A 21,407-nucleotide genomic window follows, 5' to 3' on the forward strand; every position below is an offset into this window, starting at 1 on the left:
GCCCCCAAATACATGAAAGAACAGAGATGTGTTTCTAAACATGCAGAGTGCCTTTCGCTCACCACTGAGTATCTGCAACAAGCCCCTCATACATCTGGGAATAGGGGCCAGTATGATATCTCTTCTGGAAGACTCCTCGTCAGAAGACGAAGAAGAACTGGACATGCCACAGGCTTTGCACGGCTCAGGGACAGATGTGCCACAGGCTCCACACGGCGCAGCTCCAGGCTCAGACCACCAGGAGGCAGATCGTCCTTCTCCTGGGTCAGAAGGAGAAGCCGAAGCTCCACCAAGCCCTAGGGAACATAGGCATTTGCAGGTTCAGTACCACAGATGCAGCACACATCCAAGAACAGGTCTCCTGTACAAGAGTGGAGCCACAGTCACAAGGAAGAATTACTTCTGTTGGATGTAATGGCCAGCACTGGGACATTGGCAGAGACTACAGATGGAAAGAATGTTTTTGAATATTTAGTGACCAATACAGCAATTCTATTTGCCTACTTGGCAACATAGTCATTCCAAAGGCTTCAGTAGAGCAGATAAAGTTTTCAGGTCTACCACTGTTAACATTGTGAACAGGGGATGAAAAAAGGTATTTCAAGTAGGGCATTACTATAATCTATCTTTCTTTTCATCACACCTGTTTATCATTGCAAAAATCAGTTTGATGTAAGGTTAAACACCTAAGCCAGAAACCAGATGATGATAGCATCCAGTCCTGCCTTTGGTGTGAACTCTGCTGGGTGAATTTAAGTCAGACATTCTCTCTCAGTTCTAGGAAGAGGTTTGGCAATGCCAAACTACTTCTGAAAAAGCTGCCACAAAAACTGCATCCAGGCAATTACCAGGAGTCGACACCGATTCCCAAATGCACACTCATACAAAACCACTTTCTTTAAAAGAAAAACATATGATGTGAATTATAAAGAATGGAACCCCAGCATATCTTTTTACACAACAGAGTAACATCAGCCAACTTGTATACCTGTTATAAAACAGATTTTTTTCTACCTCATTCATATGTTCCTTAGCATGTTAGCGTATGCACTTTGGTTAGAAAGTTGGTTTTTATGCAGTACCTGGTTTTTGCATTTTTTAAAATTGTGTTTTATTTTTAAACATAATTAGTTTACTTTTTTCTAGATCTATGAACCACTCCAAAAACATATGCTAGTGGGTAGCCATATAAATTCACTAATAAATAAATTGTGCCTTCTGTGTTTATCAGTGACTTTTGACTCTTGCAGGGAGCTGATTCTTTTAGTTCTGGAATCTATAAATTAAATATCTTAAGAAAAACGTCATCTTTTAAATAAGTGTCATTTCTAAAATCTATGGAAATTCTGAAAGGCACAAAATGTAGCAATGCTTGTACATCCTATTTGTAGGCAGCAGAAAATATGCCTTTCCACAATTAAGGCTTCATCATGAAAATTGGTTGGAAAATGGCATGGCAACTCTGAGAGAATTAACTAGAAAAATGTTGATTTTTTTTCTCTCCTTCGTCAGGAAGAGGGGGGAAAAAGAAGATTCTCAGTAGCATTGTCCTTGAGCGTCCTTTATCAGCTTTTTACATGCAGTGCAGTGGGTAGGAACAGACTGAGAAATCCCCAAATGATTTTTGTTGATTTCATTTCTTCTTTCCTTCCCCACCCTTCATTCCAGTGAGTCCACTAACACAAAAAGGAAGAGAAAAGACATTAAAAGATGGAATTTTAAATAACAACAGAAGCTAATAACCATTTTATCCATCTGAAAAAAAGTGACTATGAAGGAGAAATCTTAAACAGAGTTCTGAGTACAAGTACCTGAACATATATATATTTTTTTTGCATTCTGCCCGTGTTACAAATTTTAAGTCTGCTTATTCTGAGTATGACATTTCCTTAGCCTCCTTGTTTATTTATATATTGCTCTTGCCCTGGGGACTTTGGTGCAGCATATTCTATATGAGAAAGGTTTTCTGATGCCATCATTGGAGCAACAACCTTGTGAGTTAAATAGGTTATGAAATAATGATTCATTCAAGGTCTGCCAGTATATACATATCCTATGAATGGGTAGATTTAAAGACGTACGTTACAGGCTGATTTACATACTGCACAAACACACAGCAAACTGTTTAACATGTAGACCCTTAGTTGAGGTATGGCACAATAATGCTCTCTAAAGCATCTGGCAAGTTGGCTGCATGCTGAGACGTCTGAATAAATGGAATTATTGTTTTCCCTAAAAACTTTTCCAATATAGCCCATCCCATTTATAACATGGCACAACTAGGGAAAACTAAATTGAGCCAAAGTGTTGCCAGGATGGTGGGTTTACCCACTCATTAACTTCTGATTTCAGTATTTTATTTATTTATGCAATTATATCTATTTTTTCCGTAACAGAGCTGAGAAAAACTGACTGAGCCAGATTCAACCAGTGAGCTTCTGTGACTGAGAATACATAAACAGTGTCTTGCTAGCTTGGATCCCTGGTCCATCTAGTCCAGCAGTCTGTTCTCACAGTGGCCAACCAGCAATACAAGGAGGCCCACTAGTCTTCCAGCAGATGACTTGCCATCCAGATGACACTGCCATCCAGGCTAATTCCCACTGATTCCCATGTCTTCCCTGAATTGGTCCGTCTCTTTTCTGAAACCAGCCAAGCTGTAGCTAGCATCACATCTCATGCTAGCAAATTCCAATGTTTGATTAGAACCCGTGTCTTCCCAATTCTATTCCAATAACTTAACTACAGCCATGGTGATGCAGTAGTTAGAATGCAGTATAACAAGTTAACAGCCTGACTAGGTGGCTCAGTGGCTAAGACACTGAGCTTGTCGTTCAGAAAGGTCGGTGGTTCGAATCCCTAGTACAGGTCTCCTGTGTGAGCAGGGGGTTGGACTAAATGACCTCCAAGGTCCCTTCCAACTCTGTTACTACTACTTATTTGTAAACTCACTGCTCGCTCCAGGAGTTTGATCCTGACTGACTCAGCCTTCTATCCTTCCAAGTTCGGTAAAATGAGGACCCAGATTGTTTATTTATTTATTTATTATTTATTTATTAGTCATATTTCTATGCCACCTACTCTCCGAGGATCTGGGCGGCTTACACCAAAGACAGTATACTAAATAGCATATTGCCCCCAACAATCCGGGTCCTCATTTTACCCACCTCGGAAGGATGGAAGGCTGAGTCAACCTTGAGTCGGTGAGATTTGATCCGCTGATCTGCTGAATTAGCAGTCAGCTGAAGTAGCTGCAGTACTGCACTCTAACCACTGCGCCACCTCGGCTCATTAGATTGTTGGGGGCAATATGCTAACTGTGTAACCGCTTAGAGAGGGCTGTAAAGCACTGTGAAGTGCTATATAAGTCTAAGTGCTATTGCTACACCACCACAAAGGATCTGCCACCTAAAGCCTGGATATCAGAGATGGATTGTTTTTCTTAACTAGGCAAGGCAGCGGTTGATCTTCCCAGAGAAACCAGTTTTCATTTATTTTACACATTTTATAAAACTAAGGCTATTACTCTGGGAAAAAGAAGGAGGAATATGTCACTGTGTCAGACTTGTCTGCAAGTAGTCCGGCAGGAGATCTAGATTATCTGTTTCCAATCATACCATCTGCAATGAATCCTGAACACAGTGAAACCCAGGGGCTTTTTAAAGAAGTAATATGTACCCAGTTGAGCTAGGCTGACTGTATTGATTTTATATGAAAATCTATGTGTGATTGTGGCTTCCTCCATTTCATATATTTTCCTTTCCCGAAAAGATTCCTTTTTGTAATCAGATTTGGTTTCATTCCTTTTTATAAGTGAATTTCTTGTTCATTTTTGTGCCCATACAGGAATGCAGCATGATTAACTAGCTAGTCTTGTGCTCCAGGATTGGTAAAAGGTTTAAGTATTGGATTTCTCGTTCCTTTTCAAATTGTACCTAGGTTTGGGCTTAATTTATCATTATCTTTTGTTAAAGGAGTTTCTGAAGGAGTTTGCTAGAGATGGTTTAAATCAGTGGTGGGTTGCTCCCGGTTCGTACCGGTTCACAAGAACTGGTACTAAAAATTTGTAGTAGTTTGGAGAACCGGTAATAACATTGGCTGGCCACGCCCCCAAACCAGTCCCCAGCCTAGTCACCGCTCACTTACCCCACCTACCTCATCAGAGGCTTTTTTTTTACTTGTAAAATCATTTTTTCTACAACCTCTTCAGCCGAAAAAATGCTTTTAAAAGTAAAAAAAAGGCTCTGATGATTGTGTGGCTCAGCTGGGATCCTAAGAGGCTTTTAACCTCAGCCGAAGAGGTTGTAGGAAAAAAAATGTCTTTAAAAGCCTCTGATGATCCCTGCTGAGTTGCCTGATCGTCAGAGGCTTTTAAAAGCATTTTTTCTGCAACCTCTTCAGCCAAAGTGGTTGTAGGAAAAAAACGCTTTTAAAAGCCTCTGGCGATCTCAGCTGAGTTGCTTAATCATCAGAGGCTTTTAAAAGCATTTTTTTCTGCAACCTCTTCAGCCGAAGAGGTTTTAGGGAAAAAAATGCCTTTAAAAGCTTCTGGCAATCCCAGCTGAATTGCCTAATCGTCGGAGACTTTTAAAAACAATTTTTTCTGCAACCTCTTAAGGTTGTAGAAAAAATGCTTTTAAAAGTTAAAAAAAAAAAGTTGGCCACACCCATCCAGTCACATTACCCCCCACCAAGCCATGCCCACAAAGTAAGCTACGCCCACAGAACCGGTAGTAAAAAAATTTAGAACCCACCCCTGGTTTAAATATACTGCTCAAAAAAATAAAGGGAACACAAGCAGAAGACATCCGAGATCTGGATGAATGAAATAGCCTTATTAAATACTTTGTTCTATACATATAGTAGTTTATACACTGCTCAAACAACTAAAGGGAACACAAAACTACTGTATGTAACGAACAAAGTATTTAATAAGGCTATTTCATTCATTCAGATCTTGGATGTCTTCTGCTTGTGTTCCCTTTATTTTTTTGAGCAGTGTATATTCCTGTCCAGGCTATACTACAATATAGTAGATAAAGAGCAAAGGGAAAGCAAAGGGAAATAATCAAAGCCATTAAAAAGTGAAAGTTGGAGTATTTTGGACATGTGATGCGACACCCAGAAAAATACAGCATCCTTCACTTAATCCTCCAGGGAAAAATTGAAGGCAAACGAGATCCAGGCAGAAGAAGAACATCACAGCTTCAAAACCTAAGGGACTGGTTTGGACAAAACTCAGCAGCACTTTTTCATACGGCTGTTGACAAAAATAGGATTGCCAACATGATTGCCAACGTCTGATGATGGACATGGCACAAGAAGAAGAAGAATAGTTAATAAATCACAAGTCAAAACCAATTAGAACATGGATGTAGCATATGAACCAAACGGACATTTGCCTAGATTGTGAGTTCAAAACAAAATTATATAAATTCTGAAATCCGGATCAAGTCCCTGTTACAAACAAGAATTGCAGCATAAATTCCTAATTATGAATTTGTGTGTTTATCTTTGATAATATCAAAGTCTACCCATAATATGCCCTGAAGCAGAGGGAGCACGATTTTAGGTCTAAGTAATATTTCGCACTGGCAGGCAATTATCACCATAATAGAATATGAGTCCAGGGACATAAACTTTCTGTCACAAGTATTTTTTATTTTCATCACAATCCTTGAGTCAAGGTAATCTTGAATCAACATTTGGAATTAGCAATGAGCTGGATGCATGTGAGCAAACTGAAATTTTATTGGTGCTCAACATTATTTATTTTGTCCTGAAGGAAGAAGGTAGCAAAAGGGATAGTGTGTGTTTTATTTTAGGTGGGTCTGCAATCCCCTTAAGAAGCAGTTTTGCAATAGTTATTTAGTGCTATCTATTTTTAAAGAGAAGACCTAACCATTGCTGCACATGCTTTTTTTAAAACAAATATTGTATTAACATAATTGCAACATTCTGCAATATAGTGCCATAGGTATGTGCTGAACTGCATCAGCTTCAAGAGCCTTGCCCATGCCAAGTAGAGATGACAGAACTACTGTAATGTTCAGAAAGAAATATGGAGGTTGAATTGATATGGAAAGTCCAGTTTGTGAAGCAAATATTGAGAAATTCATACAAATTGGTACCCCAGTTTATTGTTCTCTGTTTAAAGCTCTAAAGCGTTCGTATTCATAACAAAAATATGAAAAAAATGGAGCTTACTTTGTTATATTATCATACATTTCCTCATTTTGGCGTTACCATGGTTAGAAAAATGTTGTCTCTAATGGACAACAATTAGCTTCTTCTACTAGTAGATGTGATTGTGTGCTACCAGAACCCCTAATATGGAATCACACTGGATCATGGGCTGATCAGGTTGAGTCTGTTGCAGAAATAGGTATATACTCTTTCTGAGATGGGTGAGTCCCATCTCAGAAATTCAGTTGGCAATAATATGTCAAATGGCTTACATCAGGGCACTAGTGGTCTGTCATGGGCTAGATCACTCAGTGAAATGACTAGTAACCATAGCAACAGACAGGAAAATTGTTGCATGACACTCTCTGCCACATTTCTATATACAGCAGGATTCTATGCATCTCCAATCAGAAGTAATTCTTGGAAAGTTCAAGGGGCTAACTCCTGTTAGATTTGCTGATTGTTGTGTTTTTGAGACTGATTATTAATAATTGTCTTTAATATTATATATCAATGGCCTTAAGTGCTTCAAATTCCAAAAGGGAGATAAGCTTTAAATGCTCTTGATGATAAATAAGCGATTTAGTAATAGTGTTTGTCTTTTCAGACAAAAGAAATTCACAGCTGGAAGAAGAGTTCTCCTAAGAATCAGTATGCAGTCAACTTGCTCAGCAAACTGGGGTTTTTAGGACCTTTACAAGTTAGAATCAGCATTAAGGTAAATATTTTCATTAGAACCTTTTTTTTTTTTTTTGGCCAAGAATGGTTCTCTGCTCATTGAACAACGTGTGCAACACTTTTCTTATGCTCATGCTAGGCTTAATTCTGTAATATCAGCAAGTCTGCAAATTAAATATGGCTGTAAGGAAAAGGATTGTTTATTTTTTTAGATTGAAAGAGAAAGGTGGAGGGTGGTAGAGTGGGGTGGTGGAGTGGAGGGAGCAGGGAGGACAGGTAATCCTCAATTTACAACCATTTCTTTAGTGACCGTTCGAAGTTACAGTGGCACTGAAAACAATGGTTTTTAACTGGTTTTCACTGGTTTGAATATCATATAATAAAAATTCAGGCTCTTGGCATGTATTTCAATGGGGGAAGATAGATTCACTTTATGACCGCGTGATTCATTTAACAACTGCAATGATTTGCTCAATAATTGTGGCAAAAATGGTCATAAAATGGGGCAAAGTTCACCTAACAACTGTCTCACTTTAGCAATGGAAATTTTGGGCTTAACTGAGGTCATAAGTCGAGGACTACCTACATAGACCTTTGACAAACAAAATATATCTTGTAACTTGATACTCCTGGTGGCTAAATAGGGATCAATCCTATCACAAATTGCCTTGCCTTTCTCTCCCCGCAACCAAAAATAAAGATAAATACATCAGAATATTTTTTTAAAAAGGGTGAGCTATGCATTCCATAAAGGAGGTCAAATGACAGATGACATTAAGTACTTGATTGATCTTGACATTCTTGTTTGTTTACTAAATAGTAGCCATGGTTAAGGGAAGAAAATCCAGACTGGAACTATATAACTGGGGGAATTTGCCTTTGTCATAATCCCAATCTTTTTATACTGATTGTTTCAGCTACTATTCAGACTTCCCACACTTCAACCACTTTTAGAAGCCAACAAATTCCAACCTCTGAGTTACCCCTAATTCAGGGATGTCAAACTCGCGACGACACATTATCATCACGTGACGTATCACAACTATTTCCCCCTTTGCTAAACCAGGGATGGGCATGGCCAGCGCATGAACATCCAGCGACGAGTTTGACACCCTGCCCTATTTTATATGATTAGCATTATCAAGTTGTAGAGCTTTACTCAGATCCCCACCATCAAGGCTGTGAGCTGAGACCAGTAGTGGGTTTCTACCAGTTCGCCTAGGTTCAGGGAAACCGGTAGTGGTGGTGGCAGTAGGCTCCGCCCACTCACCAATGCAGGGGTGGGTTCTAAATTTTTTTTACCAGCGGTTCTGTGGGTGTGGCTTATTTTGTGGGTGTGGATTGATGGTCATGTGACAATTATTTAGGTGTTAGCAGAGGCACTGGTCTACCAGGCTTTTAACTGCTTGCAGAGCTGTACCTATCTACCCATTTATTTTTGCAGGCTCTGATCTACCCATTTATTTTTGCAGGCACTGATCTACCCATTTATTTTTGCAGGCACTGATCTACTCATGTATTTTTGCAGGCGCTGATCTACTCATGTATTTTTGCAGGCATTGATCTACCCATTTATTTTTGCAGGCGCTGATCTACTCATTTATTTTTGCAGGCACTGGTCTACCCATTTATTTTTGGAGGCACTGGTCTACCCATTTATTTTTGGAGGCACTGGTCTACCCATTTATTTTTGGAGGCACTGATCTACTCATGTATTTTTGCAGGCACTGATCTACTCATGTATTTTTGCAGGCACTGATCTACTCATGTATTTTTGCAGGCACTGATCTACCCATTTATTTTTGAAGGCACTGATCTACTCATGTATTTTTGGAGGCACTGGTCTATCCATTTATTTTTGGAGGCACTGGTCTACCCATTTATTTTTGGACGCACTGGTCTACCCATTTATTTTTGGAGGCACTGATCTACTCATTTGTTTTCTTTTAACACTGATCAGCTGTAGGGCGGCCCTTTGAAGCCCCGCGGCAAGAGTTTAAACAGTTTTTTTCCCTTTAGCCATCAACTGGGACTCAGGAACCGGGCCGAACCGGGAGGAACCCACCACTGCACTGATGCTCTGTGCATGGGCAGAAGATTCCGAATCGGTAGTGAAGGTAAGTGGAACCCACTACTGGCTGAGACCAACATGATTTGAATCTTTTGTTTCCTCATCTTTATCTAATAAGCTAGGAAGCCTAGATTTCACCATCTTCTCAGTTTTGTTTTTTTTAAATTTGAGATTCTGCTGAATATATGAACCTGCTGTCCCTCAGAAGGCTCAAGGAAAGGGAAGAGACCAATTTGTCAAGACACTTGGTGCTATTTACAGCCCCTCCCCTACTTTCTAATACAAACCTTGGAAAAGGCTATCAGGGATGCCTTTGAGCCAGCAAACACTATTTTGCTTGGTCTGCACAATGTCTTTTTAATGAGCCATATAATGCTGTTCAAATTATGTTGGAATCATTAATTTTTCCGAAATGAGACAGATTTCCCCTTTGCATCCTGAGGCAATGCCAAGGCAGCTTGTTATGCTTCTAAGAGCTCTCTCTGTTTTATAACTGTGTCAAGACTCAGTGGTACAGCTCAGCGCTGCCGGTATTCTTTGCAATCTCACGCAAATGAGTTGCATGACCCTTCTCTCTCCCTTTCTCCTGGTATTTCTTAAACAAAGAAAAACAGGACAGTTGGAAAAGCTACCACCAGAAACATAAAAACAAGTAGATCAACTGCAACGAAAGACTTCAAACAGATGAATGCAGGTGGAGGATGGAGTTGCATACAGATATCCAAAGGCGCCAGGAGCAAGGGGGGAGAGAGTAAGAGCCAAGGACATGGCTAAGAAAGAAACTCATCCTGGCACTAAAATTTGATTTCTTCATTGAGTACCAGATGCTACATACTCCATTTTCCTAAGGCTTCCTATTTCTTTTTCAAATGTCTTTGAATATGGGAACCCAATATACAAAAAGCGAGGAGACATGCAGATTTTATTTAAAAATAAGAGAATCTGTAACAAAATATTACAGCATATGAGTAGCAATACATTCACTGTTCTACTCAGTTATCTGAACAAATTAACAAGGCAAAGGAGAAGTTTGCCTGGGAAAAACAGAATAGGAATTAAGAGAAAATACCCCTAAATCAAGAGCTGTGGTTGATTAATGTAAAGCTTCAGAAAGAAGAAATAATAGCCCTCCTACAAGAGTCTACAACTGTAATCTGCAATGTTTGTGCCATATCTGTCTTCCTGTCTGAAAATAGCATAGTTTGCATTCGTGGCAAATGCCAGCTCATAGCAATCCTTTAAAAAAATAATAATAAAGGATTAGAATAGCAAACAGCCATCCTTCAATTGATTTAAAAGGATGAGGATTTTTAGTTCAAAGAAAAAAGTCAGTGGAAGTAATCCCCCATAAGGAAGACTGACAAAAAGAAGAACAAACAGAATGGTCGACGGTAGAAGCTAGAGATGCAGAAGATACACTGCACCTGTGGAACTTAAAAAAAAAAAAAACAGTTCACAGATGAAACAAGATCTGAGGATTTAAGAGAAGAAAAAGAGACACTGCAGAATGGGAAAGAAATTGGCGGGGTCTCTGAATTATCCAGCTAAGGGACTGCTGGTACAAAATGGGGCCCAGTCCTGAAAAGGATTGGTAAAAATGAGTATCTCTAAAGCACAGCAGGCTTCATTAAGAGCCTATAACAAAAATCCTGAGGGAAAGTAGAAATGAAAACTTTAAAGTAAAGAACTTGGATAAAAAAACATGTGCCATGTGGAAAGTGGGAATGTTGCTGAAATGGTTCTCTTAAATCACTGGAATAAAAACAAAGAAAAGTATATTGATTTATAAAGTTAATGGGCTTCACTGTTTATACAAAAATGCTTAGTGCCTGGGCAATAAACACACTGAGTTTGAGCTCTTAGGGCAGAAGGAAAAATATGATTTAATACGCCAGAATTGTAACAGAGCACTGGGAGGGATGGCTGCTATGACTAGACTATAGTAACTGAAGAATATTATTTATTCAAAAGGAGCAGAACCAGTACAAAGCAAAGAGATTGAAGTGTATGCTAAAAATATCTTTTAGTGCTCAGAAATCCAGGTGACTGTTAGATGAGAGCAAAGTAATCTTGTTTACTCATAAATTGAGTACTTCTGAGCAACAGAAAATAGTTTTATTGCAAGAATATATATTCACACCTTCCAACGATATACTATAACCCAGTGGTGAAATTCAATTTTTTTTACTACCGGTTCTGTGGCTTAGTGGACATGGTGTGGCTTGGTGGGCATGGCTTGGTGGGCATGGCAGGGGAAGGATACTGCAAAATCTCCATTTCCTCCCCATTCCAGGGAAAGGATACTGCAAAATCCCCATTCTCACCCCATTCTAGGACCAGCCAGAAGTGGTATTTGCCAGTTATCTGAACTACTCAAAATTTCCGCTACCAGTTCTCCGAACTACTCAAAATTTTTACTACTGGTTCTCCAGAACCTGTCAGAATCTGCTGGATTTCACCCCTGCTATAACCACAAAACATATTTATAGGCCTTTCTCTTTCTCCTGGATCCATCTATGCCAAGATGAGAAAGGGGCTGAAACCAGTGGTGGGCTGCCCCCGGTTTGGACCGGTTCTATAGAACCGGTAGTAAAACCGGCAGGAGGGTCTGCCCACCAACCCTGACATCATCGGGAAGCTTCTGCACATGCGGCCCCGTTGCGAACCGGTAGTAAAGGTAAGTAGAACCCACCCCTGGCTGAAATCAATTAAAGCATGGGTGGGAAGAGGCCAGCTCATAAGCTACTGCTCTTTGCCTCCCATGTAGCAAGACAGCATAACTGGAAGAGCTGCAGAAAATCTGCTAGGCTGACCGATACCAGTACATTTCTGCACACATGTGTGATTTGGCCAACGATGCCAAAAGCTATCACTGAGAGCCCACATAAAGTTGCAGGATTCACTACATGCTCTTTCTCCCTGGGAAAGCTTACATTGCCTCACAATATTCTTTAAAAGATCACAGAAGACGTGGAAGCTCTATTATCATACTATCATGCTGAGTTTGGAGAAAATCAATACATTTGCCTGGCACGAATTCATAAATCCTGATTTATAAATATCATGATAGTCATAACATGAATTAAATAGCATATGTTATATTGATAGTTATATAATCAAATGGCGCATGACAATTGAACTGGGATGGGAAAACAACCAAAAATTATACTGCTATCACCTATTCTCTAGTCTTGGAGATTTATGTGTCCCACTAGATGGCACTAGATGGCAGCAGAATTGCCTAAGCCTGCTTGGGCAAATTGAATTTACCTAGAAAGAGGTCACACAGAGTGACATACAGCATGACCTGGACATCCTCAGAGGAGTTTCTCAAAGCATCTACCCAATTAACATGTCCTCCGGCTGTAATATGAAGCAAGCAGGAAGAAGCATACAGATAGAAATCTATTTACAATCATTTGTTTAATGACCATTCAAAGTTATGACTAAAAAAAGTGACTTAGGACCAATCCTTTCACTTACAACCATCACAATATCCCCACAGTCTTGTGATCAAAATTTGGGTGTTTGGCAGTCAATATTCAACATCCCAAGATCATGTAATCGCCATTTGTGACTTTCCCAGCCAGCTTCTGACAAGCAAAGCCAATGGAGGAAGCCAGTTGACCATATGATTCACTTAACAACATGGCAAAATAGGTCATAAACTTGGGTGTGACTCACTTACAACCACCTTGCTTAGTAATGGAAATTCTGATCCCAACTGAGGTTGTAAGTTGAGGTCTATCTGTACAGAAACAAGGAGATCATGGACTCCCAATATGGAATACAACTAAATGAAACTTGAGCATATAATGACAACAGTCAATCAATCAATTTAATTTATTGCAGTCAAAGACAAAGATATAGATAATAAACAAATAAAATTTAAGACCTAGTTGAGATACATTTGTAAAATAACCTATCTAGCATTTAAAATGTGAAATTCAGGATATAGCCTACACTAAATTATAATGTAAACACTGAAATTATATTAAGCATGATATCTAACTTACAACAAAATATCTATTAATATTAGCAAAATGATAATATCTAAAATTTAAATGAATCATAACTACAGAGAATGAATTGCAGGATATTGGCCTATCAGAATTGGACAGATCTTCTGTGCCATTGTACAAAACTTAGCTACATGCTGTGTACAACAGTCAGTCAAAAATATGGTAGTGAAGTAATTCCTGCAATGATGTAACAAGTGCGGTGTCATATAATGGTTGAGCCCAAGCTCAGTTTCTCATTTAGCTGTTAGATAGCTGTGCCAAGTTTATGCTGTTATTATGCTGGATGTTACCACAAGAGGATCCCAATTTACAGTACTATGAAAATCTGCTGTAAGCCACAATTAAAGCTAAGGAAATCACTTGTGGTTTTTATCTCCCTGGACACTGAGATTTCTCACAAGTGGTTTGTTTGCTTTTGACCTAGTATACTGTGAAAATCTACCCAATTATGGTTTATTCAGTAAGCCAAGATTAAACAAATCAGAGGTTAACAGTGTTACTTTATTTAGCAATAAGAGAAAAAAATTGGAGAGGCCATGTAGGAAAATGCACCACAGCACTACAATTTGGCAAGTATCTCACAACTATTTAAATCCCTCTATTGGTATCATTATTATCCTTTGTTATTATGATTATTATTACTACTTGTTATGCACAAGAGACAAATTCTTTGTCTGTTTAATCACACTTGGCCAATAAAGAATATTCTGTTCCGTTCCGTTCCGTTCCATTCCGTTCCTTTCCATTCTCTATTTTCTATTCAAGACATAGATTAAATGAAAGATTGAAGAGGCTTGTATAATAGCTAAGAGAGAGGAAGGATTATAAGATTGTAACTATGCGTTGAAAAAAATATTGAAAATCATTACTGGTAGTCCCCCACAACTGAGCCCAAATTTTATATTACTAAGTGAAACATTTGTTAAGTGAGTTTTGCCCCATTTTACAACTTTTCTTGTTGCTCTTGTTAAGTGACTCACCACAGTTGTTAAATTAGTAACATGGTTGATGAATGAATCTGGCTTCCCCATTGAGTTTGCTTGTCAGAAGGTCGCAAAAGCTGATCACACGATCCCAGGTCCATAAATATGAACCAGTTGTTAAACATCTGAGTTTTGATCACATGACCATGGGGAATGCTGCAACAGTCGTCAGTGTGAAAAACAGTCATAAGTCACTTTTTGCAGTGCCATTGTAATTTGTCACTGAATGAACTGTTATAAGTCAAGGACTACCTGTACTTCTTTTAACTTTAGGGGGGGTTGGTTTCTTGCACCTTTCCTTTATTTTTTATCTATAAAAAATTCATAATAAATATAAATTTAAAAAATATCACAAATGTGAATCCTACTTTAATTGCTGTATATGTCCAAGTACTGCACTGAATTAAATAGCAGCAATCAGAAATCTACAAAAGTCTGGACATTGTTACTTCTAAATGCTAGTAAAACACATATGTCCTTTAATACTTAGGTTAAGGTCTGTGGGGCAGGGGTGGTATTCACTTACCTTCGCTACCGGTCCAGTGGTGGGTGCCCCCTGTTCGGACTGGTTCTATAGAACCGGTAGTAAAACCGATGGGAAGCTCCGCCCACTGACCCTGATGTCATTATAAGCGATCTGTGCATGCGCAGAAGCAAGGCGCGTGCGCAGAAGCAAGGCACATGTGCAGAAGCAAGGTGCGTGCACGAGCGAAGCGAGCGTGTGCATGAGATCCCTTTGCGAACCGGTAGTAAAGGTAAGTAGAACCCACCCCTGTACCGGTCAGTGGTGGGTTACTCCCAGTTTGGACCGGTTTGCAAGAACTAGTAGTAAAACTGGCAGGAGGCTCCGCCCACCAACCCTGACATCATCAGGAAGCTTCTGTGCATGCGTGCGCGGCATCATTGCAAACTGGTAATAAAAATAAGTAGAACCCACCCCTGCTACTGGTTCGCAAATGTGAGCACCCGTGCACGCGCTCACTATGCTCACACATGCCTCCTCAATGCATGCTCAGAGCCTTCTGTGCATGCGCAGAGAGTCAAAAACGGGATGTTATGATGTCTGGGTGGGTGGGCAAAGCCTCCTGTTGCCGGTGCTACCAGATTGCACGATCCGAATAGAGACAGCTAAATTTCACCACTTCTTTGGGGGGGGGGGTTTAGAATACATACCTGGGACAAAGCAGAGCTATATTATCAAGTTCAGCAGGGTTAAATTTAGATTAGCCTGGAATTATTGTTATCATCTATCTGTAACAGAGTTCAGCAGAATCAGATAATATGATTCTCTTGTATGGTGTGTGCAACTTTGCAATATTTTCATGTATACTTCTGAATAAAATGATCTTTATGCAATACAAGTTAGCCTGACAGAGAGATTGCATATCCTTTCATTTTGGTATGCTGTCTTTCTGCTTGCCTGCCTCTCTGCCTCTGGGTTTACAGGTGATTGCAATTGCAATGATTCCGAGAATTGGTTTAGAAGCAATGCAGAAAAAAACACACAAATCAATAACATTATACAACCCACTGTTCACACCAGGAATATTCACTGATACAACCAAAAATCAAAAGATATACCACTATGAGGGAGAAGAGGAACACAACTTTGCAGCCCTCAGGGCCTGATGAAATAACCATGTTTTAATGGAAAACAGCATCTGGTTATCCAGAAGAATGCTGTTCCATAAAACAGGAGCAGTGACTGAAAAAGCTTTGCCATTTAGTTCTGTTAAATCTGTAAATATTGTGCTTTAAACTATCCGTTTAAATCAAACCTTTACCCTTTGCTTTAGAAAAAAGTCAACTTTGTTCAGTTTCAGTGAACTTCATATAAGAAAAGAAAACAATATTATAATCTTTTATTTTTATTTTTATTTTATTTTATTTTGAATTTGTATACTGCCCTTCTCCCTGAGGACTCAGGGCGGTGAACAGCCAAGTAAAAACATCAAGTACAAATATTAAAATCAAAATATGTTGGAGTTTGCTTTGCGTTCTTGTGCTTGGAAAATTCTGAGTAATTGAAAAGTGTGCACTCTTCATTCTGAATCTAGTTTTCCCAAAAAAGAAATTGCCACTTTGTTCCCTCTGCATTCTCCCTGTAAGGAAAGCATGCAGCTGCCAGCACTCTGATACTTCAGCTTTGCACGTTCTAGCTTTGCCCCTTCTCTTCTCTAGAGATCATTTGATTCCAATAATAGAAGACATACTGCTCAGGATTGTGCCATGTACAGTGATCTATAAAAGCAACCACCTCCCACTAGCCTTCCAACTGAAGGAAACAGAGGGAGCAAATCTAGTTCATTAACATGAACCAATCAGCCAAACAAACATATGTGTCATGACAGCATTTGCTTGAAATAACGGAGAAAGGATTGTTTTATTCATCCTCAGTTCTGCCCTTGCCGACAGTAATGGCAACCAGAAACTGACAGGTGGTTGCTTAAGTCCCAATTACCACATCATTTCATGCAACAAGGCCTAGTTCCTTTTGTCTTTTCCCGACAAGACTGAAAAATATTTCTATCTCTGGGTTCAGCAGGGAGCAAACAGAGAGATGTTTAAGAAAGCTAGATTGCTTTAGATGCACAGAAGGAAGGAATTCAGTCTGAGTGACCTTGGATTCATCATCCAGCTTTACCTTGATAGCGTGAAGGAGGCATCATGTGCAGTAAATAATGCAGCCTACAGCCTTACCTCTAACTTTATCTTTAGCTACAAATGTGCTATACAAATAAAACATGAAAAGGGAAAAGTACGCTGGAGAAACAAATCCAAAGGACTCTGGGAATTTCAAAGAACTGCTGAGCTAGGCCCAAAGTCTTGTCTTCAGAGATAAAGTACTCTGAGAGTACAATAGGTTCCTAGAGATCATACATGAATACTTAGAACTGGGCAGTTGATCAGACCAGTTCTGCAACATTCCTGGCCAATTTTCCTCACTATGATTATACTGTACTTCTATTGTTATTATTTAGTGTATGGTGAGAACATGATGGAAGAGAAGTAAACATATACAAAAAATCCATGTAATTATATTCAAAACTTCTACAGAGGAATGACAGTGGCCTCGTCACTAGATATCTAATTCAGCTATCCAGGCAATTGCCTCTGGCGTTGCTTCATGCAGTTCTTCTAGGGAACCAGAGAATGCATGGCATGGGCAATCCCACAAATGTTTAATAGTTGCATATCAGCCCCACAACTGCAACAAGGGGAATCTTTTCATCCCCACTGATACAGGGCAGAGACATTTTTTTCCCAGTATTACAGCTAATTCTGTTCAATTTCAACCAGATAGAGCAAGGACTGTATGTCTATTAAAACTAGTGATTATTTCTAAATGTACATCTATTTTTATAATTCAGCATGTGCCAGCTAAATGAAAAAATGTTCTCTTCTAGCAACTCCAGAACAGTTCCTCTCCAGCATCTCTCCAACTCTCTTGATAATATATGTTCAGAACATTATTCAAATAATGCTTCATATATACACAATGTGTTTTTGTTCATATATGAATGCACCTTATTCCTATATTTGGGGAAATAAATCTATCAATAACAAAAAAGTGACAATACCTTTCCTTTCCAAACATAAAAGCTTTGGAGACCAAAAGAGAGAGGGAAAAGAAGCTGCTACATGCATATATCTAAGCTGCAAAGAATAAATGATAGCACAAATAAAAGGAAGGAGAAAAACATGAGGGAAGAAGAGTGACAGTTGAGCATAAAGCATATATCAATTTGTGCTTCCATCTTGTCTTAATGAGTAGGTATTTGGATAGGTGCACATCACCAAGAACATAAAAAATGAGACTCCTCTTTTTAATTAGCACGGTATTCATGAGGAAAATGCATGAGCAGGAAAAAGAAAAGAAATATAATGCTACTTGAAGAGTTTGAGCACTAAATACTCCAAGTCATTTGACTGTATCAGATTTTTCCTCTAGCTAGCTAGAAATAGAGAATATGAAGGAAGAAGCAGGTAGCATTAGTTATTAGAAGATGATATAAAATACTCTCTAAGGTCAATCCATAAACATTGGAAGGTGAATACAGAACACTACAATGCTACAAAGAATTATGATATTGGGAAACAAGACATCACACTATTTTTTTTTTTTTGCAATGCAGACAGAATTATTTTGCTTAAAATGAACAATCCAGTCATTCTTCTATATCTACAGGATTATAATAGCCTTCAACCAGTCCCAACCCAATATCTTACTAGCCCTCCTTTGTATACTAATCACATCCAACACTCCACAGATCTATTTTCAGTAAGATAACTAACTTGTTTTATTCAATTCAGTCCTACTGAAATTCAACTAACTCTGTCCAGATTCATCCCAAAGTTTTTATTAACCAGACTTTTATTTATCTAATGAGGAATATATCTTCATACCTAATTATAAAGATTTAGAAGATACAAAGCCTAAACAAAAGCAGTATCAGCACTGCTTCCTACAGTAGCTGCATATGCAAACGGACCTGACACATAGGACCCATTACTGTATATGCAGTGTAATGTGAACACAGATAATAAACCAAAACAATACCAACATATGGAGGCAGCTGGTATGATTTTGCAGAATCTGTTTGTTGACTGGATGTGTACGCGCTGGCCCCCCAGCTGCCTTTAAGCCAGAAAATGAGTTCAGAAGTCTTCCCCTCAACTGAGCTGACTATCAGCCATATGTCTTTCATACCAAATCACCTTTCAGACCATTACAATGTTCACAATGTAGCTGTCACCTTAAATGAGGATCAGGAATGGTCTATGAAGCACCAAGATGGGGTACAGTATATCAGATTCCATATTACATCTTCCCAGTCAACTGAGAGACAAGTTAACAGAAGAAAGGAAGTCTATGGATGCTCAGAAATACTGAATATTTATTTATTTATTTGTCAACAAGTACAAGGAAAACAAGTAACAGTATATGAAAAAATTGGCACAAATAAAAGGATATAAATAGGCAAAACATAGCCATAAACACATAGAATGATTACATATAAATAGGGACAGTAGGACAGGGATGGTAGGCACGCTGGTGCGCTTATGCACGCCACCCTTAGGGACCTCTTTAGAAATATGAAAGGTCCACGGTAGACAGTTTAAGGTAAAAAGTATGGGGATTAGCGAGACTAACAACAGGATCAGGTAGAGAGTTCCAGACATTTACTACTCTATTGCAGAAGTCATATTTCCTACAATCAAGATTAGAGCGAATTACATTGAGTTTGAATCTATTGATAGCCCTTGTATTATTACGATTGAAATTAAAGTACTCATTTACAGGTAGGGCGTTCTGGTAAATAATCTTATGAACTAAGGCATAGGTTGGAACATAGACAGCGTAGTTTGAGGCTATCCAGACCTAAAATTTCAAGCCTGGTGGTATAGGGAATGTTATTTCGATCAGAAGATTTGAGTACTCTTCTAGTAAAATATATCTGGACCCTCTCTAATGTAATGATGTCTGAAATACAGTAGATCACTCAGTAAATCAAAGCAAAGACACCACAACACTAATTCTCACTCATGGGGTTTGTTCTCTGATACTGTTCAACAGTACAGGGTAATCCCAATTAATTATAAGAAATCTATTTACATAAAACAATATCTATATTTATGGCTGGCTAGAGACCTCTTAAGGACTTTTTGCTTGAAATGAAAAAAAAATGGACTTATGATTTGTGGTTTTGATGATTAGAGAAAAAATTATATAATAGAACTAAACCTTTTTCTAATCATAAAGAAAGAAACAATTTTGTAATTGTATTATGTTGGTTGCAGAGGAAATTGGAAGCTTTTTCTTTTTTATTATTTCTTTCCACCCCTTTCTTTCTTTCTCTCTCCTTCCCTCCCTCCCTCCCTTTTTTAGTTTGTGTTAGCTTTAATATTCTTTATAAAACTTTTAATAGAATTTATTTTAAAAAGGAATCTGGTATTGAATTGATATTGACTCTTTGTGCTCTCATGCTTTGTTACTCCACTTAGCAATGTCTTAGTTAAAAGCTTAGTTAAAACTCTTGCTTAACCTCTGCATTCCCCAACTTTGACTGCTGTACATCTGTCTAGTGTTTCAGGTGATTGGATTGCCCCAAAGTCTTGCTCTTTTGACTTTTGACATGACACATTTCAAATCCTGCAAATTCTATCCCAATCCAATTAAGTTATCAGCCTTCAACAAATCATTCTGTTTTACCTGCATTTCTCTACGTATTCTGTTTTCCTGAGCTGTACTGATGTGAGCATAATTATTTATACATCAGTTACTACACATGTGCTCTACATATTTCTACTTTATAGAGTACTTGAACATTATGATTAGGAAAAATCTGGCAGTAAGTTTGCCAATTGCTGCTTCAATATTTCTTAAATATTGAAGAAGCAGCAATGGTTACTTATTGTTTTTTGGCCCAATTTAAGAAGCTGCTTTTAACCTTTAAAGACCAAATTGGTTTAGACTCTGTTCATTGCAGAACTGTTAGTCTATTTATTATTATATACAGTTGGTAAGATCTGCAGAAGCTTTTGAGGGCACAGTTGCTTTCAGAAACCATCTTTATTGGCATTCATCATACCCAAATTATGGAATTCCCTTCATGATCTTTGCTTGTAGAAAAATCTACATCAAAGTTTTCTCATTTTGTCTTTTAAATATAAGTAATGTCTAGTATTTTAATCAGTGTCTTCATGGCTTATATTATTATGATTTTGTTACTTTATTTTAATCTTTGTAGTGCCACAATGATATTATTGCATGGGAACTCAATATAGAACTATTTGTTGTAATAAAATTCTAAATAAATGGCAATTGCTATAACCATCATGATTGCTCAAAAATTTTTTAGAATTTGTAATTCTGTGAAGTTGCTCTGGAATATTTCCTTTTTCAAGAAATCCCAAGAGACAAATTATCAGTTGCATAATAACTATCTATGCTACAAGCACATTCCTATCCAAGGTTTCCCCCCTAAAACAATAATCAGAGAAGAGAGTTCTAGTATATATTCCAAGCCCATCTCATCCCATCCCTGCAATGAAGGTATCTTCTGTGGGACATTTATCAGGAGAAAAGGGTTAAATAGAGTCTCCTTGGCATGGCTGTTCTCATAATATTCGTAGCTTTCTACACAATATGCAAATACTGGTGTTAGGGAGGCCAATCACAAATCTCATTCATTTGATAATGCTTTAAAGAGGATTTTGCAAGACCCAACAAAGACCCATATCTAAAACAGGAGTGGGCAATTAATTTTCCTAAGGGGGCCATATTAGAAACTGGGACCATTGTGAGGGCTGCTGTCACCTCCCTCCTGCCACCGCCATCCCCCACTGCTGCCTCTTATAGTCGCTGCTGCAGGCCAAGCAGGGATAGTCAAAGGGCCAAATGTGGCCCATAGGCCATAAAATACCCAGGTATGATCTAAAAGTTCCAGTTTAAATAATGTTGCA

The 21,407-nt window shown here is 38.5% G+C and overlaps 1 protein-coding gene across 15 annotated transcripts in view; it reads right to left on the reverse strand.

Annotated features, from left to right (window-relative positions):
• Positions 1 to 21,407, reverse strand: part of SRCIN1 (SRC kinase signaling inhibitor 1) — a 305,422-nt gene that overhangs the window by 261,939 nt on the left and 22,076 nt on the right. For 13 of the 15 annotated variants that reach the window (XR_015733803.1, XM_087892093.1, XM_087892091.1 and 10 more), the window contains exon 1: positions 63 to 292. The exons of the other annotated variants lie outside the window; for them this stretch is intronic. Coding sequence is in view for 12 of the 13 variants with exons in the window: in XM_087892093.1 (XP_087748219.1) it covers positions 63 to 165 (103 nt within the window). In the remaining variant the exon portion in view is untranslated. Of the gene's footprint in view, positions 1 to 62; positions 293 to 21,407 lie in introns of those variants that run through there. 15 annotated transcript variants of the gene reach the window in all.

Source organism: Pantherophis guttatus, chromosome 4, assembly GCF_059756535.1.
Source record: "Pantherophis guttatus breed Tessera chromosome 4, ASM5975653v1, whole genome shotgun sequence".
In the NCBI taxonomy this organism is placed as follows: Eukaryota; Metazoa; Chordata; class Lepidosauria; order Squamata; family Colubridae; genus Pantherophis; species Pantherophis guttatus.